This window comes from Eretmochelys imbricata, chromosome 1, assembly GCF_965152235.1.
Source record: "Eretmochelys imbricata isolate rEreImb1 chromosome 1, rEreImb1.hap1, whole genome shotgun sequence".
In the NCBI taxonomy this organism is placed as follows: Eukaryota; Metazoa; Chordata; order Testudines; family Cheloniidae; genus Eretmochelys; species Eretmochelys imbricata.
The window spans coordinates 317,830,135-317,853,357 of NC_135572.1; the positions used below are offsets into that span (position 1 = coordinate 317,830,135).

At 45.4% G+C, this 23,223-nt stretch overlaps 1 protein-coding gene across 1 annotated transcript in view; it reads right to left on the reverse strand.

Annotated features, from left to right (window-relative positions):
- The window catches only part of SLC13A1 (solute carrier family 13 member 1), an 81,318-nt gene that overhangs the window by 14,830 nt on the left and 43,265 nt on the right, over window positions 1-23,223 (reverse strand). The window contains exons 8-9 of the mRNA XM_077841663.1: window positions 22,254-22,414; window positions 18,114-18,233 (exon numbers count right to left, since the gene is read on the reverse strand). Of these exons, the coding sequence (XP_077697789.1) occupies window positions 18,114-18,233; window positions 22,254-22,414 (281 nt within the window). The remainder of the gene's footprint in view (window positions 1-18,113; window positions 18,234-22,253; window positions 22,415-23,223) is intronic.

Consider the following 23,223-nt stretch of genomic DNA (forward strand, 5'->3'; position numbering starts at 1 on the left):
ACAAAGGACAACCTTGCTTTTTGCTAAGATAAGCTTGGTCAGCAAGAAGCCAGGTGGAAATTATAATTGGGGGCTTTATCTCAAAGTTGCAAACAGACCAAAGGAAAGAAAGGGGCTCTGTTTCTTCTGTAGAAGTGGTGCCTTCCTACACACCAGCCTTGAGTTTATGGAAGAGGTTCAGACATGTCAGTATGAGATATGATATCCTCCCTCTCACAGATGTGCACCTCCCCTCCAAGCCATTGCCAGTGCCTGCCTTAGAAACACAAATGAACAACTAAAAGACAATCTTTATTGCTATATACTTTTCATTTGTCCTTTTGCTTTAACTCCTAGGTGTGTACCTGTCGGACAATCAGTGGAGCTACTTCATTCCTATGGATCCCAAATCAGAATTCAACATATATATTTTATACTAACACACTCTATATATTGTTTAAAGGAAAACACCTCTGTACTAATTAAGTGTCATGTGTTAACCTGAAACCATGGGCGAAAACATTATGTAATCTTTGACTATTGGCTACTGTGCTTATCTTGTCTTGCTGTTGGACCTATCCAGGGGTCTGGGACTGCCTACCCTGTCTTTTCCCTCCGCCCATGGAAAATCCATAGAATGTATTGTAATCAATTGTTTGGCAGTGTCTCTGAGCCTAATAAGCAAGGTGACACTCCGCCAGCACTGTGCGTAATAAACCCACATGCTTGATTCTACACGGTGTCCATATTCTGTTCCTTCAGATGGGGGCTCATCCGGGATGCAAGCTTGTGAACTGATTGAGGAACTGAGACTGAAATCCAAAACGAGGTGAGTATGTTTAATTTACCACTTCATTAGGCCAGGGATAGAAGTCTCTTATCCCCTTTCAGACACATCTTGTTCTCACTTTTTAAATTTAAGTGCAAAGGAACCTAGACACGGGTAGTATAAACAGAGGGGTTAATAAAGGTACCAGTTGGGAGGGGAGACATGTGCAAGAGGGTTATGTACTGTTTAAATTAAGGGGTGTGTTACAGAGGACTTGGACAAACGACCAGCAAGCGATTGGCTATGAGTTAAGCCCAGGACTGGCTGGGTACGCGAGCGGTAGGCAGTACAAACTGGTGGTCCCATTTCCTCATTGCACATAACATTGCAAGCCCTAGGGGAGTGTCTCCCCCAACCCTCGGCATGTGATGTACATGCCTTCGAATAGCACAAGTCTCCAATAAGGCCGGCAAGGTACATCCCCATCAAAGCTGTCAGTGTGGAGATTTAGACCACAGTATTCAAAAGGGGAAACGTAAATCCCCATTAAGGCTGACATTTGTGGAGATTGAGACCACAGAAATAAGAGGGAAGATGTACATTCCAAACAAGGTCAGCAGCCAGGGTGAGTAAAAGCCCATGGCATCAAAAGGAGAGGCGATAATCAGCCCTCGAGAATATTTGGAGTGTAAACATGTCAAAACCCGACAAACAGCAGCTAAAAAAACAAACTATTCCACTGCCGGACCAAAGGCAGATCTGGTTACTTGGTGGAATAATCAGAAAAGTAACAAAACAGACAAGGCAGTAATAGTGATATTGGATATACTCAACCTAAAAGAAAGAGAAATTGCAACTTTAAAATCTGAGAATCAGGTTGTGAAGGATAAGAGTTTGTGCTTTAAACCATGTAATTGGCAGGAAATTGGAAAGATCCCAGAACAAAAGAACTACATTCACCATGCCTGGGACACACGCCCAGAGCAGAAGGGGGAGAGCCCACTCCCGGCATTTGTCAGCCAACCCCAACAACGGCGCCACTGATTAACTATCTGTGGGAAAACTCAGCAGCACAAGACAAAGGGGGGAGGAACAGAACCCCCCTCCATACATTATTTCATGTGAAAGGTGAAATTTAAGCCCCCAGAGAGCTAATGAAGGGGCACCACAAGGATTAATTGCCTCAGCAAGTACAGTGTATGGCTCCAATCAAAACACAGCTAAGAAGGTTCAGAAATGTTAAGGTGGAGGGTGAACAAGTAAGGGGACTCAGGACAGAAACCACTGAAATCTACCATCCCTTCACCCCCCCCCCCCCCCCCCCAGGAAAAACAGGCACTGTTGTCTGATTTACCCAAACTCAAAAGCGATAACAAAAACACTGAGTTCTGGGACAAGCTGGATGGCCTTACTGAAATACACGGCCTCCATAGGAAGGATGTTCACATCCCGGTCAAGTCAAATGCCCCGGGGATGTGTGGGACAACTTAGACGATAAATGGAAGATGGGGCACTGGGCTGAAGATCATAGCCCCAACCCTGCGGGAGGGGATTGGACTGAAGAACCAGCAGGAATTCCAAACCCAGATGCAGGCAGTGTAACAGAATTCAGGAATGCACTATCTGCTGCTCTAGGAGCCCAGACCAGTAACTGGGGGGCTTTGCAATCAGTGGTTCAGCAGAAAGGGGAGTCTGCCATGTCCTATGCTGAAAAGAAATGAAATGCATTTTGAGCTTTTTCAGGTCTTGAGAATATAACATCCCGAGACCATGATGCTAAATTCTAAAGGAAGGGCTGTCTGCAGACCAACAAGCAGTCCTGGCATTAGGCATCTCAGTGGGAGAGACATACTCAGTAGTAATGAAATGGGCCACAGAAGTAGATAACAGGAAAAAAAGAAAGGTAGCAACAACCATCCCCTCTGAGGAAGTTGCAACAGTTCATGCAGTCACAACCACCATCTGCTTCACTTGCAATAAGCCTGGACATTTGGCACGTGACCGTAAAGATAAAAAAATCAAAACATGCAGTAATTGTAAAAGGAGCGGCCACCTAAAAGAAAGCTGCTTCCACCCCTCCCCCCCGGGTGGGGGGGGGGCGGGTAAGAAAAGTCAGTGGCTGAACAAGCAGAATAAAACTGATACAACTAGCACCCAAGAACAGGAAAAGGATATGTAGGAGTTGCTCAAATTCCTGGTTAGCAAATAGGTATCAGTGGCCTCTGGGGCTGGAACTGAAGGCGACCCCAGTGGGGGGGTCAACCGTGCAGTATGTTAATAGACACAGGAGCCTCGGTATTGATAACCAGCCAAGATCTCCCCCTCACCTTGGAACCATATGGATTGAAGTGGCGGGAGGGGGAAGATTAAAAGCAACCCTAAGACAGCCAGTAGAAATAGAATTTGAAGATATGGTCACAGTCAGTCAAATCTGGGTTTGCCCCGAGCAGGGAGACACAATTTGCGGCTTAGATCTCCTTAAGGAGCTCAGGGGAGTAATCAACCCCAGAGCTAGCTGCACTGAATGGGCCGGAGGATCCAAACAGGAGAGATTATCTCAAAATATAGCCATGGTTGCCAGTAGTAAAGCAATAATACCAGAGTGGGGGGGGGGGAGTCCAGTAAAAACACTGTGTTCCCTTCACCCTGAAGTGTGGGCAACAAATAAACAAGATTGTGGGCTAGTAAACATGAAACCTATATCTGTAAAAGGACCAACTCATAAAGTCCCCAGGCAGTACCCAATTATACCAGAAGCCTTAGAGGCAGTTCAAAATATAATCACTAATTTGGAATCTAGAGGGGTAATTAAAAAAAACACCTCCACAACTAACTCCCCAATTTGGCCCATCCGGAAGCCAGGCGGGACCTGAAAGTTAACTATAGCCTACACCCACCTCAACCGGGTGACTCCAAAGGCATATCCTATTGTGGCAAGCCCTGCCACCATCCTTAATTTGCTAAAACCAGGACACTCAGTATTCTCAGTCCTGGATATAGCTAATGGATTCTGGAGTACTCTCCTTGCCACAAAGGAGTCAGGAGAAATTTGCAGTGGGAGACCAGCAGTACAAACTTGGACCGGAGTACCTCAGGGGTTCCATAATTCTCCCTCCATCTTCCACAAGGCAATGGCAGAAATAATAGCACATGTACCCTTGGAGGGGGACACAGTGATCCTGTAGCATGTGGATGACTTGCTAATTGCCAGTTCAAATGAAAAGGACCATTTAAAAACCCTAAACAGACTGGATGAGTGAGGCTGGATTTAAATTAAGCGCGAGGAAAGCTCAGTTACAGCAGCAGCAGCATGTTTTATATCTAGGGCATGACATAGCACAGGGAGTTAGAAAACAGGCAATTCGAGAGTTAAAAAGACCAGGGACAGTTAAGGAAGTCTGGAGGGTACTGGGAGTCCTTAATTACTGTAGAACATATATACTGGAGTACTCAGAGGTGGCGGAACTGATTCAAAACCTCACTAGAGGGGGAAAGCCTGAAAATGAGTCAGTAATATGCGGCACAGGACAAGAGAAGGCATTTATAAAGATAAAACAGGCTTTAGCCTCCACCCCCAGCCTGGGCTTACCTGATATGGGAAAGCCGTTCCACCTTTACTGCAGCCGCAGCGAGGCTCAATACTCAGCTGTACTGAGGCAGGTGACAGCAGTCCATACCTATCTACCTGAAGACCCCCTGGATCCCAGGGAGTAGGGCGTGTGTAGCAGCTCTGGATTGTTCTACTGTGCGCGGTAAAAGCTTGTGAATCATACACCCTCATGGGGAAATTAGTGCTACATACACACTTACTGATCTCCTTAATACAGGGTGGCTAAGATCTGTAACAGTCGCCCCGAGGAGTCAGTGGGAATCCATATTGTGTTTGCAAAACCCCAACTTCTCTATCGTAAGGGACAAGGGAATAAATGTAGCTGAATACCTGAACATAGAAGGAGAGGTGCACGAGTGTCTCATAGAGAGGGCAGAGGAAGTTTTGGGAAAAGTTAAGGACGGACCATTAGAGAATCCAGATATAGTTTTGTATGTAGCTGGATCAAGAAAGTATGAAAATGGAGCGCCACACACCGGATGGGCAGTGGAGCTTAGTGACGGAACAGTGATAGCGTCAGGACAGCTGGATGGATCCAAGTCAGCACAAGAGGCAGAGCTGACAGCTCTCGCTGAAGCTCTGAGAGTGGGGGAGGGCAAGAGGCTCACTGTGTATACACACAGCAGATATGCATTCGGAGGAGTGCAGGATTACATGGATGAGTGGTCACGAAGAGGTTTTATAACAACAACCTGCAAGCCCATCAATAATATGGAGGCAGTTCAAAGACTAGCAGAAGCTGTCAAACTACCATCAGAACTGGCAGTAGTAAAGATAAAAGCACATAAAATCTCAAGTGAGGAACAAAAAGGAAATTACTGGGCAGATAAATGTGCTAAAGAAGTTGCACATGCAAGTCCTATTAAGGTCTGTGCAGCTACAGTACCAGAGGAAGAGGTGAATTTAAAAAAAACTATATGCAACCGTAAGCCCAGAAGAGAAAAGTAAATTGGAAGAACAAGGCTGTGCGTATAAAAATCACCTCTGATATGGGCCGAGGGGGAGGGGGGGCAGGGGGAAGCTGGTAGCCCCAGAGTGCATATGGGCTCTGCTGCTCCGTGCCATCCACTCTCCAGCTCATCTGGGGTGGAGACAAATGAGGGCTGCCCTGGAACAATTTCTCAAAAGATGTGTGATGCACACAAGTTAATGTGGGGAGAAGGAAAAAAGTACCCCTGAATCACCAGCCACGGCCAGAGGGACCGTGGCAGAATCTGCAAATTGATTTTACTGGACCCTTGCCACAAAGCAGGGGGTTCACTTATATCTTGGTAATTATTGACACTTTTACCCGATGGGTAGAGGCATTCCCCACTAAGAACTGTACTGCCACAACAGTGGCCCAGATCCTAGCAGAAAAAATAACACCCAGATGGGGTCTGCCATTGTCAATAGAATCTGACCAAGGAACTCACTATCACCAGCAGGAGAGTGAATTTGTGTGGGGGGGTGGAGGGTGAGAAAACCTGGATTTGTGCTGGAAATGGCCTAACCTGATGATCACTTTAGATAAGCTATTACCAGCAGGACAGTGGGGTGGGAGGAGGTATTGTTTCATATTCTCTATGTATATATAAAGTCTGCTGCAGTTTCCACGGTATGCATCCGATGAAGTGAGCTGTAGCTCACGAAAGCTCATGCTCAAATAAATTGGTTAGTCTCTAAGGTGCCACAAGTACTCCTTTTCTTTTCACTTTACAGGGCGAGTAATGAAAGAGGCATGTAAGGCACTAGAAATAAAGCAAGGATTCCATATACCATACCACCCTGAAAGCTCAGGAATGGTGGAAAGAATGAATAGAACAATAAAAGCAGCCTTAACAAAAGCAGTACTGGACACAGGGAACGGGTGGGCTTGTATGCTCCCTGCTGAATTGTATCGGCTCAGAGGAAGCCCAAACAGGCTGACTCAGCTGACACCCTTTGAACTAATGACAGGAAGAGCAATGAGAATGCCTAGTAATGTGATCCTCCCTGCGGGAGGGGTTGGGGCTTTTTGCAGACAGGCTGTAGAATTACATCAGGGCACTGGAAAGAGAGTTAAAGGATTTATACAACCAAGTGAAAGAAAATCAAACCCAGCTGGATGTTAACAGCAGTTTGGACAAACCTGCATTTGAAGTTGGGGATTTGGTAAGGTGCTGTATTTACTCAGAAGTTAAAGGAATTTTAAAGCCAAGGTGGCAAGGCCCTATGAGGGTCCTTCTGACTACTAATACACATGCAAAGGTTGGGGGCAAATTGGGAACTTTTTGGAGGCACCAAAATCAGTTAAAATTGTTTCAAACAGCAACTGTCAATATTAACAATGTTTCCACAGGTGTCTCCCCAGGTGAACAAGAGGAAGTGGAAAAGGAAGGACTGAAGGGTGACCAGGGCAACCAGAGTGACCATGGGGAGTCTCCTGCTGTGCCTCCTGCTGTCCCTGTGGTGCATGAGGAAGGACGCAAATAGTGTGCCATGTGAAAAGGAGGACTGGGAGTGGGTCACTAACCTCAGTCCTCCGAGTTTGCTTCGCTTCAACTGCCACACTAAGCAAACACTTAGCTTTTGCAAAACACGTGCAGTGGTCAATAAACAGCTCTGGCCAGAGGTAAAGGTGGCACTATGGTTAGGACATGAGCACACAGTGGAACGTAAAAAGGTCCAAATAAAATCATACACTGATGCTCATAACAATAGGAAGACTAGTAACATCACAATTTTAATAACAGCCGACTGCCCAGTTATTTGCTGGTGGCAGGTGCCAGAGATTATGGAGTTTTATGGAGGCATTTAGAAGGAATCATGGAAGTGCATGAGCTACCCCTTTGAGCAGGGTGACAGCCTTAGATGATGCTGTGGCCCTCTTAGAGGGACAGTGTCTATACTTAATGCAACCAGTGTCCGGATTACCTTTAAAGGGGGACAGCTGCACACTACTAGTGAAGGGGACTCAAAGTCCTGGGCTATCCCTCATTTGAACACAATTACATGGCATATTGCCACGATGGCTTGGGAGGAAACACATAGACCTCGGTACTGGAATTTGTGTGGGATTTTGTGCGAAAGAAACCAAACACTCATGAAAGATCATGTGCCAATTATACTGACATGGTACCTGTGAAGGTTGGGCCTGCTGATTCAGGATAGGGCTTACCACTTAAAGCATGGACCGAGGTAACCCCAAAGGCATGGCAAATGTCGTTAAACGATGGCCCAAATTAGAATGTCCATGACTGGTAACAACCAAGTTATCAGATACAGAGTGGAACCACCTGACTGTGTGTCATGCCCTGAACAAATCCCTGTTCCAGAACCAGGATTGGTAATGATAGGACCAGCACTACCGGTCCTCACCTCTGTAGTATTCCACACCTACAGGGTCGAGGGGCATATTCCATTAGAGGAAGCAAACAGACAGTGTGCAAAGGTCAGGCCTCGAATGAGTAGAAATATTACTAGCCTAACAAACCAAATTGGTGACCGCTTAACTAGACAGAAAAGGGGGTTACTAGATACCATTGCAGGATGCATTGGTGCAGGTAATTCTGTTGGCAACACCTATAACATAGCACGCCAAGCTGAGAAGAGGGATCAACTTGAGTCAAGGTTGGCAGATGCTGTAATCTCTAATGCCTGGGGAGGACTGGATACTAATAAGGCCAGTCGATTGATCCTAGACAGTTTAAAGGATCTGTCAACCTCTGTATCTATCAACCTCTGTCCACCTCATTAGATATAACAAAATACCTGGGTAAAGAAGTCACCACCCTGCTGATAAATGGTACCAAAATAAAGGCACTGGAAGAGAGTTGTTGGAGAGCAGGACAAACTTTGGCCATCACCACACGATCTCCTTGATGGCTGGATCCACCCAGCCCTTATTGAAGTGGTGGGACCCTATCTCCCCAGTACCCCTCCGTGGGCATGGGGAAACAGAGAATCAATGAGAGTCCAAAGACCAGTTTGGACAGGTCACAGTATACTCTTTAACCTTCTGGTACCTCTGGGCATCCCTAATTTCCAGCAAGCCAGGATGGTGACCTCCTTGCCAGTATGGAGGAGGGGTCATGTTATTAAGATAGAAGGCGTTGCATACTCCGAGGTCACTGGGAGAGCATTGTATCCTAGTGAATGTTGCACCCACTCTGATAAGGAAATTCTGTGTACAAGCCCATATAATATTCTAACGAATCTGTCTAGGTTCGAAGTGGCCATCACTGAGAAACTGGTGCACACGGAGCTGGTCCAAATGAACAGTACCTATTGGTGTGTGACTGCCCAGAACCACTCCATCGAGCTAAATGGAAAGTCCTGCCCCTCGAGACATCCATCGGTGTGCATGACAGTACCCCGAAGGGCGACCCTGACCGTTGATGGGACGCAGCTCCACAGTACTCCGCCAACGACGGGTAACCTAACATGGGATCCGGAATGGCACTTTGGCAGTAAGTGTCTAGAGGAAGGTCTACAGGCCCTGCAGGCGAAGATCAAGGAGTTGGTGGCTGAGACCCAGAGGCATATTGAGGAAGGCTGTCTGAGATACAACCTGATAGAGGAAACCGTGGATCAGACCGATGTGAAGTACTTGAAGGCATGAAACCAGGCAGTGGAGGTTAAAGCGATGATTATGGTCAGTGCCATCTCAGGTGATGGCCCATACAGGCGCAAAATCCAGAGTTTGCTCAAGAAGACAGAGGTCTAGCAAATAGTGAACAATATTAGCTAAGAAGCAGAACAAACAAAGGACAACCTTGCTTTTTGCTAAGATAAGCTTGGTCAGCAAGAAGCCAGGTGGAAATTATAATTGGGGGCTTTATCTCAAAGTTGCAAACAGACCAAAGGAATGAAAGGGGCCCTGTTTCTTCTGTAGAAGAAGTGCCTTCCTACACACCAGCCTTGAGTTTATGGAAGAGGTTCAAACATGTCAGTATGAGATATGATATCCTCCCTCTCACAGATGTGCACCTCTCCTCCAAGCCATTGCCAGTGCCTGCCTTAGAAACACAAATGAACAACTAAAAGACAATCTTTATTGCTTTTAATTTGTCCTTTTGCTTTACCTGTGTACTAATTAAGTGTCATGTGTTAACCTGAAACCATGGGCGAAAACATTATGTAATCTTTGACTATTGGCTAGTGTGCTTATCTTGTCTTGCTGTTGGACCTATCCAGGGGTCTGGGACTGCCTACCAAGTCATTTCCCTCCGCCCATGGAAAATCCATAGAATGTATTGTAATCAATTGTTTGGCAGTGTCTCTGAGCCTAATAAGCAAGGTGACACTCCGCCAGTGCTGTGCATAATAAACCCACGTGCTTGATTCTACACGGTGTCCATATTCTGTTCCTTCATTCTGCAATTTAGCCTGCACTGAAAAGTTCATCTCGTGAATCAGCAAGAGAGAGGACCACAGAAACATAAGGAATTTCCATGTGGCAGTTTGCACAAACTGTGCTTGCTGAAAAGGACTGCTGGGCACACCAAGTCACTTGCAGAAGGAGGGACACATCAACATGATCTGTCGCACAGTTCAACAACTAGTAACAGAGTAAACATACATAAAAGACACCTGTGACAACTGAACCTAAGAAAGGATGGAAGTTGGGAATTCATAATGTAGAAAAAGACAAGAGCTGTAGTGACACTGATCAAGGCCTAGCACTGCATGTGTTATCAGAAGATGGAGTCAAAGATGGGATCTGGGTCACACCCTTGATAGAAGGAGTTCCTACAAGAATTCAAGCTTAATATGGGGGAGCTGCTGTCTCATTGATTTCTGCATCCACCTATCACCAGACTTTGTCACAAGTTCCACAAGAAGAAACATCCATGGTTTTGAAATGTTAGTCCTAAAAGGGATACTCCAGGTAAAAGTTCAACTATATGGACTATCAGTTGTTTTACCCTTGTATGTGACTGAACAAAAGTATCCACCATTATTTAGCAGATCTTGGCTTGAGATACTCAAAGTGAATTGAACTGATATCAAGGCGATCACCAAAGCACTTCAAAATCTTCAAGAAATACTGGACAGACACTTCAAGCTCTGTTTCAAAATCTTTGGACAAAGCAACATGTCAGTGAAGCTCACTGTTAAGTCTGACAGCCAACCATAATATTGCAACCCCAGAGTTATGTCTTATGCTCTGAAGCCTCTAGTAGAAGCTGATTTGGACTGTTTAGTGAACACTGGAGTCTTGTTATTGGTTTCACACAGTGAGTGGGCTACATCTATTGTACCAGTGTTCAAGAAGGAAGGCTCAGTCCAAATTTGTGGAGATCTCAACGCGATGCTGAATCCAGTTTTACATGCAGACCAGTATCCTCAGATGAAGTGTTCTATCTCAGTTTGAAGAATAGGTTACTCATCACTAGCACAGACATCCACAAAGAAACTGCTAAGGATAATGTGTTTTTGCTTATGAAGGGAATGGTACTACAGGGTATGGCATTGGATCAAAATAATCCCCAGTTTATACAATTCATATCATGTCAATATGAATTATCTGTGAATCATAGTTGCATTTTATGGAGAATGTGAGTGAATGTTCCAAAAGCACTTCAGGGTCAGGTTTTGGAAGCTCTTAATGAAGATGATTTTGGCATTGTATGGATGAAGACCATAGTCTGGAGTCATATCTGGTGGCTGGGGACTGACAAAGCTATTGAGAGGAATGTAAAGTGCTGCACTATGTGTAAGCAAATTCAGCATGATCCTGACCCATCTCATCTACAGCCTTGGTCGTGGCCTCAGACTTCTTGAATATATATTCATGTGGACTTTGCTGGACCTTTAGAAGATTGCATGTTCAAAATGGCCAGAAGTTTTCAGAATGACTTCTACAACAGTCACTAAGACCATTGGACATATCTGTAGTTTGTTTAGCAAGTTTAGTTTACTGGTACAGTTGGTGAGTGACATTGAACCTCAGTTCTGTTCTGAAGAATTTCACAGGTTCCTAGCTTCAATTAAAATTCAGCACATATGCTCTGCACCATACTATCCTGCTACAAATCGACTAGCAGAATGCTTTAGGTAAATACTTAAGAATGCCTTAAAAGCTAACAAATCTATTTTGAGTCATCAGCAGAAATTGGACAATTTCTAGCTTCTCTCCAGGAACCCTCCACATACTACTACCCAGGAATCACCTGCACCTCTTTTCTTGAAGCAGTATTTGTGTACCTGTTGGAACCTGATACGTCCTGAAATTGCTTCATGTGTAGCCAAATTCCAAGCTATGCAAATTGATCAATCATATGAGACTCGTCACCACTGTTTTCAAGTTGGAGACTTAGCCCTGGACTACACTACGAGTTTAGGTCTAATTTAGCAGCGTTAGATCGATTTAACCCTGCACCCGTCCACACAATGAAGCCATTTTTGTCAACTTAATGGGCTCTTAAAATCGATTTCTGTACTCCTCCCCGACGACAGGATTACCGCTGAAATCGACATCGCTGGGTCGAATTTGGGTTAGTGTGGATGCAATTCGACGGTATTGACCTCCAGGAGCTATCCCACAGTGCTCCATTGTGACCACTCTTGACAGCACTGACAACTCGGATGCACTGGCCATGTAGACAGGAAAAGCCCCGCGAACTTTTGAATTTCATTTCCTGTTTGGCCAGCATGGCAAGCTGATCAGCACAGGTGACCATGCAGATCTCATCAGCAGAGGTGACCATGGAGTCCCAGAATCGCAAAAGAGCTCCAGCATGGCCCGAACGGGAGGTACTGGATCTGATCGCTGTATGGGGAGATGAATCTGTGCTATCAGAACTCCATTCCAAAGACAAAATGCCAAAATATTTGAAAAAATCTCCAAGGGCATGAAGGACAGAGGCCATAACGGGGACCAGCAGCAGTGCCATGTGAAACTTAAGGAGCTCTGGCAAGCCTACCAAAAAACCCAAGAGGCAAATGCCCGCTCAGGGTCAGAGCCCCAGACATGCTGCTTCTATGATGAGCTGCATGTAATTCCTGGGGGTGCCCTTACAACTACCCCACACTTGTATGTGAACTCCTGCAAAGGAGTCTCATGCAAAAGAGATGAGGATTTTGGGGATGAGGAAGATGATGAGGAGGGGGAGGTTGAAGATAGCGCACACCAGGCAAGCGGAGAAACCATTCTCCCCGACAGCCAGGAACTGTTTATCACCCTGGAGACAGTACCCTCCCAACCTGGGCTCCTGTACCTTGAAGGTGGAGAAGGCACCTCTGGTGAGTGTACCTTTGTAAATATAATATACGGTTTAAAAGCAAGCGTGTTTAGTGATTAATTTGCCCTGAAGAATTGGGATGCGCTCGCGGCCAGTACAGGACTGGAAAAGTCTGTTAACGTGTCTGGGGATGGAGCGGAAATCCTCCAGGGACATCTCAATGAAGCTGTCCTGGAGGTACTCCCAAAGCCTTTGCAAAAGGTTTCTGGGGAGGGCAGCCTCATTGCGTCCTCCATGGTAGGACACTTTACTACAGCAGGCCAGTAGCACGTATTCTGGAATCATTGCATAACAAAGCATGGCAGCGTGTGGTCCCAGTGTTTGCTGTCATTCAAGCAACATCCATTCTTTATCTTTCTGTGTTATCCTCAGGAAAGTGATATCATTCATGGTCACCTGGTTGAAATAGGGGAATTTTATTAAGGGGACATTCAGAGGTAGCTGTTCCTGCTGGGCTGTTTGCCTGTGGCTGAAAAGAAGTCATCCCTGCTGTTAGCCATGCGGTGGGGGGAGGGGTGAAGCGATCATCCCAGAGAATTGGGTGTGTGTGGGAGTTTAGTTGGGTTTATGCTGCACGTTAACCCGAAAACATCAGCCTCTCCTTTTAAATGGCCAATGTGTCTTTTTCAATTTTAATCTCCCTTTTTTTCCTCCTGCAGCTGCAAATGTTTCAACACTGTGACTAGCATCTCCATCCCAGAGGCTAGCACAGATAAGAAGGCGAAAAAAACGCACTTGCGATGAAATGTTCTCTGAGCTCATGCAGTCCACCCAAACTGAAAGAGCCCACCACAATGCATGGTGGCAGACAACGGCAGAGTCCAGGAAAGCACAAAATGAACACGAGGACAGGAGGGATGCATGAGAGGACAAGTGGTGGGAGCAACAGGAGAGGTGGCGGGATCAAGAGGAAAGGTGGCGGCAACATGATGAAAGGAGGCAGGATGCAATGCTGAAGCTACTGGAGATTCAAACTGATATGCTCTGGTGTATGGTTGAGGTGCAGGAAAGGCACAGACCACTACTGCAGCCCCTGTGTAACCAACCGCCCTCCTCCCCAAGTTCCATAGCCTCCTCACCCAGATGCCCAAAAACGCGGGGGGGGGGGCGGGAGGGAGCTCCCTCTGGGTACCCAACTACTCCACCCCAGAGGACTGCACAAGCAACAGAAGGATGGCATTCAATAAGTTTTGAAGTGCAGTGCAGCCTTGTCCTTCCCCCTCCCCCACCCGTCCCGGGCTACCTTGGTAGTTATCCCCCTATTTGTGTGACTAATTAATAAAGAATGCATGAATTTGAAACAACAATGAATTTATTGCCTCTGCAAGCAGTGATCGAAGTGGGGAGGGGAGGGCAGTTGGCTTACAGGGAAGCAGAGTGAACCAAGGGGGTGGGTTTTCATCAAGGAGAAACAAACAGAACTGTCAAACTGTAGCCTGGTCAGCCACGAAACTGGTTTTTAAAGCTTCTCTGATGCACAGTGCACCCTGCTCTGCTCTTCTAAACGCCCTGGTGTCTGGCTGCACGTAATCAGTGGCCAGGCAATTTGCCTCAACCTCCCACCCCGCCATAAATGTCTCCCCCTTACTCTCACAGATATTGTGGAGCACACAGCAAGCAGTAATAACAATGGGAATATTAGTTTCGCTGAGGTCTAACCGAGTCAGTAAACTGCGCCAGCGCTCTTTTAAATGTCCAAATGCACATTCTGCACTTGCTCAGCCTGTAGTTGAACAGATCCTGACTACTGTCCAGAGTGCCTGTGTATGGCTTCATGAGCCATGGCACTAGAGGGTAGGCTGCGTCCCCAAGGATAACTATTGGCATTTCAACATCCCCAATGTTATTTTCTGGTCTGGAAAGTAAGTCCTTTGATGCAGCTGTTCATACAGCCCAGAGTTCCTGAAGATGCGAGCGTCATGAACCTTTCCCGGCCGTCCCACGTTGATGCTGGTGAAATGTCGCTTGTGATTCACCAGTGCTTGCAGCACCATTGAAAAGTACCCCTTGAGGTTTATGTACTGGCTGCCTTAGTGGCCCAGTCCCAAGATAAGGATATGCATTGCGTCTATTGCCCCACCACAGTTAGGGAATCCCATTGCAGCAAAGCCATCCACTATGACCTGCACATTTCCCAGAGTCACTACCGTTGATAGCAGCAGCTCAGTGATTGCGTTGGCTACTTGGATCACAGCAGCCCCCACAGTAGATTCGCCCACTCCAAATTGATTCCCAACTGACGGTAGCTGTCTGGCGTTGCAAGCTTCCAGAGGGCTATCACCACTCGCTTGTGAACTGTGAGGGCTGCTCTCATCTTGGTATTCTTGCACTTCAGGGCAGGGGAAAGCAAGTCAAAGTTCCATGAAAGTGCCCTTACGCATGCAAAAGTTTCGCAGCCACTGGGAATCATCCCATACCAGCAAGATTATGCAGTCCCACCAGTCTGTGCTTGTTTCCCGGGCCCAGAATCAGCGTTCCATGGCATGAGCCTGCCCCATTGCCACCAGGATGGCCAAATTGCCGGGGCCCGTGCTTTGAGAGAAGTCTGTGTGCATGTCCTCATCACTCTCGTCACCGTGCTGCCATCGCCTCCTCACCTGCTTTTGCAGGTTCTGGTTCTGCATATCCTGCATGATAATGCGTGAGGTGTTCACAATGCTCATAACTGCCATGGTGATCTGAGTGGGCTCCAGGCTTGCCGTGGTGTGGCATCTGCAGGAGAGCAGAGTTGCAGGGGAAGCGGTGGTTGGATGACCAGTTTTGCAGACCTACTGTACCGTCTGCTGCCAGGCCACAACAGATGAGTGGGCTGCATGTTTGCTGTGTTATGGCAAGACAGGAGCAGCTGAGCAGAGTGGCAGTGGAAGCGGCCCTGCGAGACCACCAGGGGAGCAGAGTGGCAGTGGAAGTGGTGGATGACGACGGTCATATAGAGGAGCTGCGATGTGGATTCATAGCATCAGGAGAGCAGAGTGGCAGCAAAAGCAGTCATTCAATGATGGTTAGCAGTCCTACTGCACCGTCTGCTGAAAGCAGTATGGCGCCCACACGGAAAAGGCGCAAAACGATTGTCTGCTGTTGCTTTCATGGAGGGAGGGGCAACTGACGACATGTACCCAAAACCATGCACGACAACGTTTTTGCCCCATCAGGCATTGGGAGGTCAACCCAGAATTTCAATGGGCGGCGGAGACTGCGGGAAGTGTGGGATAGCTACCCATAGTGCACCGCTCCGTGAGTCGACGCTAGCCACGGTACTGTGGAAGCACTCGGCCAACTTAACGCGCTTAGCGGGGACACACACAATTGACTGTATAAAATCGCTTGCTAAAAAATCGACTTCTATAAATTCGACCTAATTGTATAGTGTAGACTTACCCTTAGTGTAGAATTGCAATTACAGTTGGAGAACTTGTAAAATGCACAGGACCTGTTTTGTTCATAGTAGGACTATCCAGTAGTATTTTATGGAAATAACATGGACCAGTTTCAGTCCTGATGAGTACCAGAGTCCAGGGATGTTCCAGTAGGACTTTTTGTTCCTCTAACTGAGCCTCCTTCTCTTGCAACTCTTAGTTTTGATGACTCGTCAGAAAAAAAAATGTGGTACCCGATCCAGCTGATTCCATACTAGATGCAGCTGATCCCTTGCCACCGACTGCTCCTGTTATTCAGAACTCTGCTGCACCACCATCACCACATTGTCCCAGGAGAGTGAGAAAACCACTTAACCTGTTCAGTTAGTGAGTTGCTATTCCAGGACAGAATAATCCCTTGCATTTTAAGAGTCTGCTGTAGTCCACCCACAACTCTTAGTCAGGTAATATAGTGTTTATTTTTAGTCATGTGAATGATAATGCGTGTGTGTTTGGAAAGTTTTTATAGTAGGTTGGAAGAATGTGATGTCCTGTCCCTTGAAATGCTTGAGCATTCTCCCCACCCCAGTGCAAAGCCTCACTTTCATGTTAGTTTCAGTTTTGCAGCCTGAACAAGAGAGCCAGCACAACAGAGATCTCTGGTTCAGTCAAATCTCTCTGTGCCTATGTCTATCTCCTTTTCTGCTGGTTCCAAATATAACAAGATGTGGGCCAAGATATGGCCTTAGGCAAGTCACTTTACTTCTGTCTCTCTCTGTCCCATCCCACTTTTTGTTATTCTATTTAGATTGTAAACTACTTGAGGCAGGCACTGTGTCTTGCTATATGCTTATGCAGAACCCAGCATAAGTAGGGCTCTAGGCTCTGCCATCAAAGAAATGATATTAATAACAACAACAGGCACATAAGACTGGAGTACTGGTGTGTCTACCAATAAATATCTATAGCTAAGAGCCACCTCATGTCAGAACATGGGAAGTTCATGTTTTAGACAATCATCCTTATGACTGTACAGTATTATTCATCATAGTATTTCTATCAGAAAGAACAAAGGCCTGAAAAGTCAAATTGGCTTGTTTGCCCAGGAAGGGCAGTACTTACACAAAGGAACAAATTAAGCACACAATGTATCCATCTAATTAAGGGAAGTCAACTATGTCTTTGCTGAATCAGACTCTCTCCTGTTAATACATTGCCTTCTTTTCTAATGGGAAAGTTTTTACTGTGTAACTAGCCAGCACATTAATCAGGGTGTTCTGTAGCATCTTTCACAGGGGACAAGATTAACAATTTTGGCTTTCAGTTCACACTCTTTTGCGGTGAGCTACTCCACAGTGTTAATAAGAACACTGTCAAAATGGTCTAGAAAAATGAAATGTTAAAGTTTAAACTATCAGTGGAGTGAGAAGGAAACTTAAGATGCTTCTATTTAACATTAAATATAGAGGGCCAAATTTTCCACTGTCTGCACCTTAAGCAGCCATTTATACCCGTGGAAAGCAAATGCTATATGGGAAGCATTTCACACTAAATTAGCCTGGCTCCATTTTTCATACTTTTGAACACCTACTTCATACAGCTGTAAATAAGTATCCAGAGTGCAAGGCAATTGAGAATTGGGCCCAAAGAACTATCATTCTATCCAAAAACTTGAAGCACAAAACTCAGGAGTGAAGCAAACCCACTCAAAAAACACACACAGGAATATCTGTGAACAGGAACCATTGTATTTTTCTCTAAATATAATATATCAGTCTGCTCATCAAGTTTGTTAGATAAACATTGTTCAAACATAGGGTCAAATGCTGGCCTCATTGAAATCAGCCAGGAAAGTACTGTTATTTCAATATCATCAAGATTTGTACCACAAACTGTAAAATCTGAATTCTTCTCTCAGATACTCTCTACTAATGGTGTGTGTATATTCTATAGAAATGTACAACATATTTTACAAAATGGATCCTTGAATAAGTTTTCCTGTGGTGTCCTGTTGGACAGTTCAGAGAAGCCACAATGACTGGCAGTGTGAATTCCCAGCACTTCCAGAGAACTCATTTGTGCTATTTGACACTGAAAGGACAATAAATGGTCACCATTCTACAGTGTGTGCATTAGATATAGATATGATATTCTTTTTGATCTGTATAGAATATCTTTTAACATTTACTCACTTGAAACCAAGGAAAAGCCATTGGAGCCAGACCCAGGAGAGCAACATCATGATAATAGTGATGGGGATGCAAAGTACAAACCAGGACCCAAAATTGATGCACTGGCAACCTGGGTAGCGTCTGAATGAAAATAAAATAGGCTTAAATTAGGCATTGCAAGAGTAATCAAACCATATGTAAAACGCCATCAGGCTCTGCTGCAGCAGGAATACTTGGGGAAGGCTGCTGCTATCAGCTGCCTCCAGTGAAGCAGGAATCTTCAGCCAGAGACTGTCAATGGCCTGCTCTCACCTCACTCTCCCATCCTGTCCCATGATGATAATGGCCATTAAAGTAACTGGGCTCCTCATACCTCTGTGTCCAACCCTCATGCCATGAGCACTGAATATCAGAGCAGCAACAGAAGACCCCATTGCTCACTGGATTGAAAGAATTAAATATCTACTCTGTGGTAAAGGCTCCTCATGACTCATGGGGATGGCGGTGAAGGAGGAAGGGCCATTAGGACTCTGGGGCAAGAGGAGATGGGAGGAAGAGAAGGAAGGGCCTTTCTCTGAGAAGGGGTAGTGGTGGAGGAAGATAGGGCCTTATGGCTCTAAGATGGGCAATGGAGATGGGAAGGCAAGAATTGGAGGGAAAGGGCCAGTGCACATTTAATAACAATGATAATTGCTCATAAAATGTCCAAGAACATTTGCTGGGTTGGAACCTGTGGGACAAGTGGGTGGAACCCTGCGATCTCGTTGGGGCCCCATATAATCTGAACCCACCATGCAGGTTTTCAAGTCAAAGGGCCACCCAGCCACAAAGACCCCCCACCTGCAGACCTCTAAGAAAAGTAGAGTTGTTGTGGGATTTTCTGAAAGAAAAGGACTGGCTGTTGCAGGAGATGGAGACCAACTGGGACCAACACTTACTAATGTGTTTTTATTATTTTTAAAACATTCTTAAGCATTTATATGATTAATTCTGGATACGGCCTGACTCTTCCTTGTGGCGTTTATGGACGGGTCAAAGTCAATTACCTGACTATGTTTGCAATAATCTAGGGAATTTTCAGTGGGCTAAACAGAAGGAAAACAGAGGTTCCCCTCTGCAGGATCATCCCTGTTGAGCTGTAGGGGCAGGAGTCAACCTCCTCTGTGGCACCATCTCCAGATGCCCCTCCCTGGGACCAGGCATTTGTAGTTGGATAAGGAGTAATCTGGGGGTAGCACATCATCCCAAGCCTACAAAAAGTTAATGAAATTTAAGGCTTCATCACCCTTTCTGTGGCTTTCCTCTGCATTTGGTAATCTGCCTTAAAAGTGGGTCTTGGGACAACCACCAGCTGAAAGTCTCTCTTTACTTACAAACTCAACTTGCATTTGATATTGAAATCACTGAGACACAATGAATATGAAACGCCACAATGCTATTTTAACTGTACTGTAACAAAGTGGCCAACTCTAGAACCCTGCATAAGGATGAAAGGCTCCTTTGCAGAATCATCCTGTTATCAGGTTTTCGAATTGTCCATGACAGTATAGTGCAAAGATCTGTAGACAGGTCATACTAGTGGGGCAATTCAGTTAACTTCCAACAGGATATAAATGGGTTTGGAGCCTCTCTTGGAGCAGAGGAAACTAAGCATTTAGACAAAAAAAAGTATGCAGTGAAAACCCTGGGAACAGCCAAGCTAAGGTTGAGGAGAAATAAAGCTTGAGATTTATGATTAGTAAATGCACTGAAGGATGTAAAACTGGATGATGTGTATCTATACTGTTTTCCTAGGATGGATGGGGAACAACGCTGCTTACACACACTTGGAAAGACTGCTCAAGTCTAGGGGAGTTGGAAGATAGGCTTTGAGCCAGTTTCCTTCCACCTGAAGGAGATGAAAGATGGCAATGCCTGTCCCTAACTCCCAGTGTCTTGGGGACCTCCTAGGCTCCTGGAAGAAACTGGTTCCTAGCAGAATCAGTTAAGTGATTGTACATTAAATGCATGAGCACTTAGCTGTTGCTACAGATTTCTGGAAATTTGCAGGAACCCCTACAGACTTACAAAGGTCCTTCCTGCAGGGCTCAGTATCATTCAGACAGCCCTGTGCATTAAGGGCTACACTGCAATCTCAATCTACTCTGCAAAAGGGGCAGCATGTCATTGTGTTGCCCCACAAGCAGACTCTGTGTTATAATTTGGTTCCTACTTTCCCCACTGCTCCATGGGAGAAGTGATCTGCACCAGACCTTTTCCTAGTGCAGTTTGCTTCTCCCCCTCCTTCCTGTACCAGTTCAGCTGTGGTGGCCAGTGTATTGTGGGGTAAGAGCCAACTCTCCACTCCCCACCTCCCATCCCTGATCACTGGCACTGGAAGGGTAGCAGCAACCCATCAGTGGCTGCTCTCCTCTCTGCATTGCTATGAGTGTTACAAGTAGCAAGCACAGGGGAATGACAAGAATGTTTACGCCTCCTTACTTCCCTGCCTGAGTATGCAGCAAGGGTCACACACTGGTTCTGAATGAGAAGGGTTTCAAATGTTTTAGCCAAATCTCATATTCCATACAGCTTACTTATACCCACTTTCAAAGCCATTACAATGACAGGAGATCATTATTTATCAAACTCTTATTGTTAGAAAAATAGTACACATATGTGGAGTATGATTCATGCTGTTGGAACAATGAAGAATGAAAGTCACATGTTCAGAGTGTCTCCATGCCAAATCTACCTACCTACCCTCCTGCTTTGGTGCCAGAGCTGCTCATAAAACATTGTACAATTTTTTTTCATTTATTTATTTTTAGTAGTGTCAACCATATTCTTTCCCATACTCTTCTTGAAAATGGTTGGACTTTTTTCCTCAAAATGTCCAAACTAAAAAACACACATGCTCGGTCAGAGAGCAGACCCAGAAAATTTCAGTCTTGAAAGATTAAAGTTTGAGAAAAGTTTTACACAAATGAAAAAGGAGCTTTTAGATGAAAACTCTTAGACTATTTATGACTTCCACTGTGTGCTACAGATTTGATTTTACAATCTATTAAACAGGGCTTAGGGTTTGAAAACACTGTCTTCAGACTGGTGCAAATGAATGGAAAATCAGCATTAGGGCTGAATCCTCAGCTGTGAGCAAGAGCAGGAATTGGCTGTGATCTACCTAGGATGAGCTGGGGACCAAACTACCCCATAGTACAAGTTAGAGTAGCCACAGGTCTGCTCTAAATTATGCTAATTGGAACAGTCTCTGAGGGACTGTTCTGTTGGCACAGGAGCACAAAAGTGCAGTGCACTTTGGCTCCACTTCAACATGTTTCTTTCTATCCTAGAGGCTGAGGAAGCAGGTGGTTACCTCACAGCAGCAGAATGTGCCGTGTCCAAATATAAAACTGATTTTAAGTCCCATTGTGATGATGGAGACGAGGAAATAGACCTTAGCTGGAGCCTTAGCTGTTTTGGTTTGTTTGTCTGTTGTTTTTTTTTAATCTAAATGACAGTAAAAGTTCTGTAAAAGTTCAATTTTCAATTGTGCCAGTTTTAACAAAACATAGGGGGCAGTCAGACATTATTCCTACTACTTAGAAATCACATTAGCCCATTAGAGACATTTGGGACACAGAGTGAAACTGACAAAATGATCATTGATATCACTCAAAGAGATGCCAAATAGTATCAGGGAGATAAAATGGTGCTGTCACAGCTGCTTTGGAATTAAAAGGCAATAAAAACTTAGCTCCAATTCTATTTAGCAATGAGCAAACGTCTCTTAGGGCCAGAAATTGTGCCATTGGTTATCAGTATTTACACTGAGTGGTACCTAACTCCTCGAATAAACCCACCTGTTTCAATGGGAGAATTCAAAGAGTAAAGTATTATTCAATTTGAGGAAGGATGACAGAAGTCTGGCTGTCATTTTGCATTTGTAGAATAGGTCCTTGCTACCTTCCCCAGTGCAACTGAATGTACGCAAATCAGATATCATCATGGAATTTCATTGTATGTCTTATGGGAAAACAACAAAATCATGATGCCAGGCATTGCCAAGTCATAGTATAAAACTCCAGACTATAACACACTTGAGGGGAACCAGCTAAGAGTACAAAAAGTAGTATCTGGACTTCTGGGTAACAGGTACAGAAATAACTTGGTATCTCTTACGTATTGAACTGCTCAGCAAAAATCAAATTTGTTGATGTTCCTGTGATTGTAGTCAGCCCTCCAATGGTAGAAGAATAAGCAATACACAAGCACATCATTTTGCACATCATCTGGTCTTTCTGGTTTCTGTATTTCCTTCCTGTCTCAGCTGGGGGCAGATTCTGCTCAATAAGAATACATATTGATTAATGTATGAGAAAGGTTCATCTGACATCATAAACTCTACATAAAAAACAGTGTCTTTAAGAAGCAACCAGCTTTCAGTATTTCCCAGCATTCCACAGGGCTGTTTCATTTGCTAGGAGTATTGTCATATGCAGCATTTGTTGGTGCCTAGGACTATGGTTAGGGCCCTACCAAATTTACCATCCATTTTGGTCAATTTCACAGTCATGGGATTTTAAAAATAGTAAATTTCATGATTTCAGCTATTTAAATCTGAAATTTCATGGTGTTGTAATTGTAGGGGTCCTGACCCAAAAAGGAGTTGGGGGTGGGGTTGCCAGGTTATTGTAGGGGGGGCTGCGATACCACTATCCTTACTTCTGCACTGCTGCAGGTAGCGGCGCTGCCTTCAGAGCTGGGCAGCTGGAGAGCAGCAGTCAGGGGCCAGGATCCCAGCTCTGAAGGCAGAGCCACCCCCAGCAGCAGTGCAGAAGTAAGGATTGTATGGTATTGCCACCCTTATTTCTGTGCTACTGCCTGCAGAACTGGGCCCTCAGTTAGCAGCTGCCACTCTCCAGCCGTCTAGCTCTGAAGGCAGCAGCGCAGAAGTAAGGGTGGCATGGGATGGGGTATTGTCACTCTTCTGTGCTGCTGCTGGCAGGGCACAGCCTTCAGAGCTGGGTGCCTGGCCAATAGTCCCTGCTCTCCAGCGACCCAGCTCTGAAGGCAGCAGTGCAGATGAAAGGGTGGCAATATCACAATCCTCCCAAAAATAACCTTGCAACCCCCTTTTGAGACAGGACCT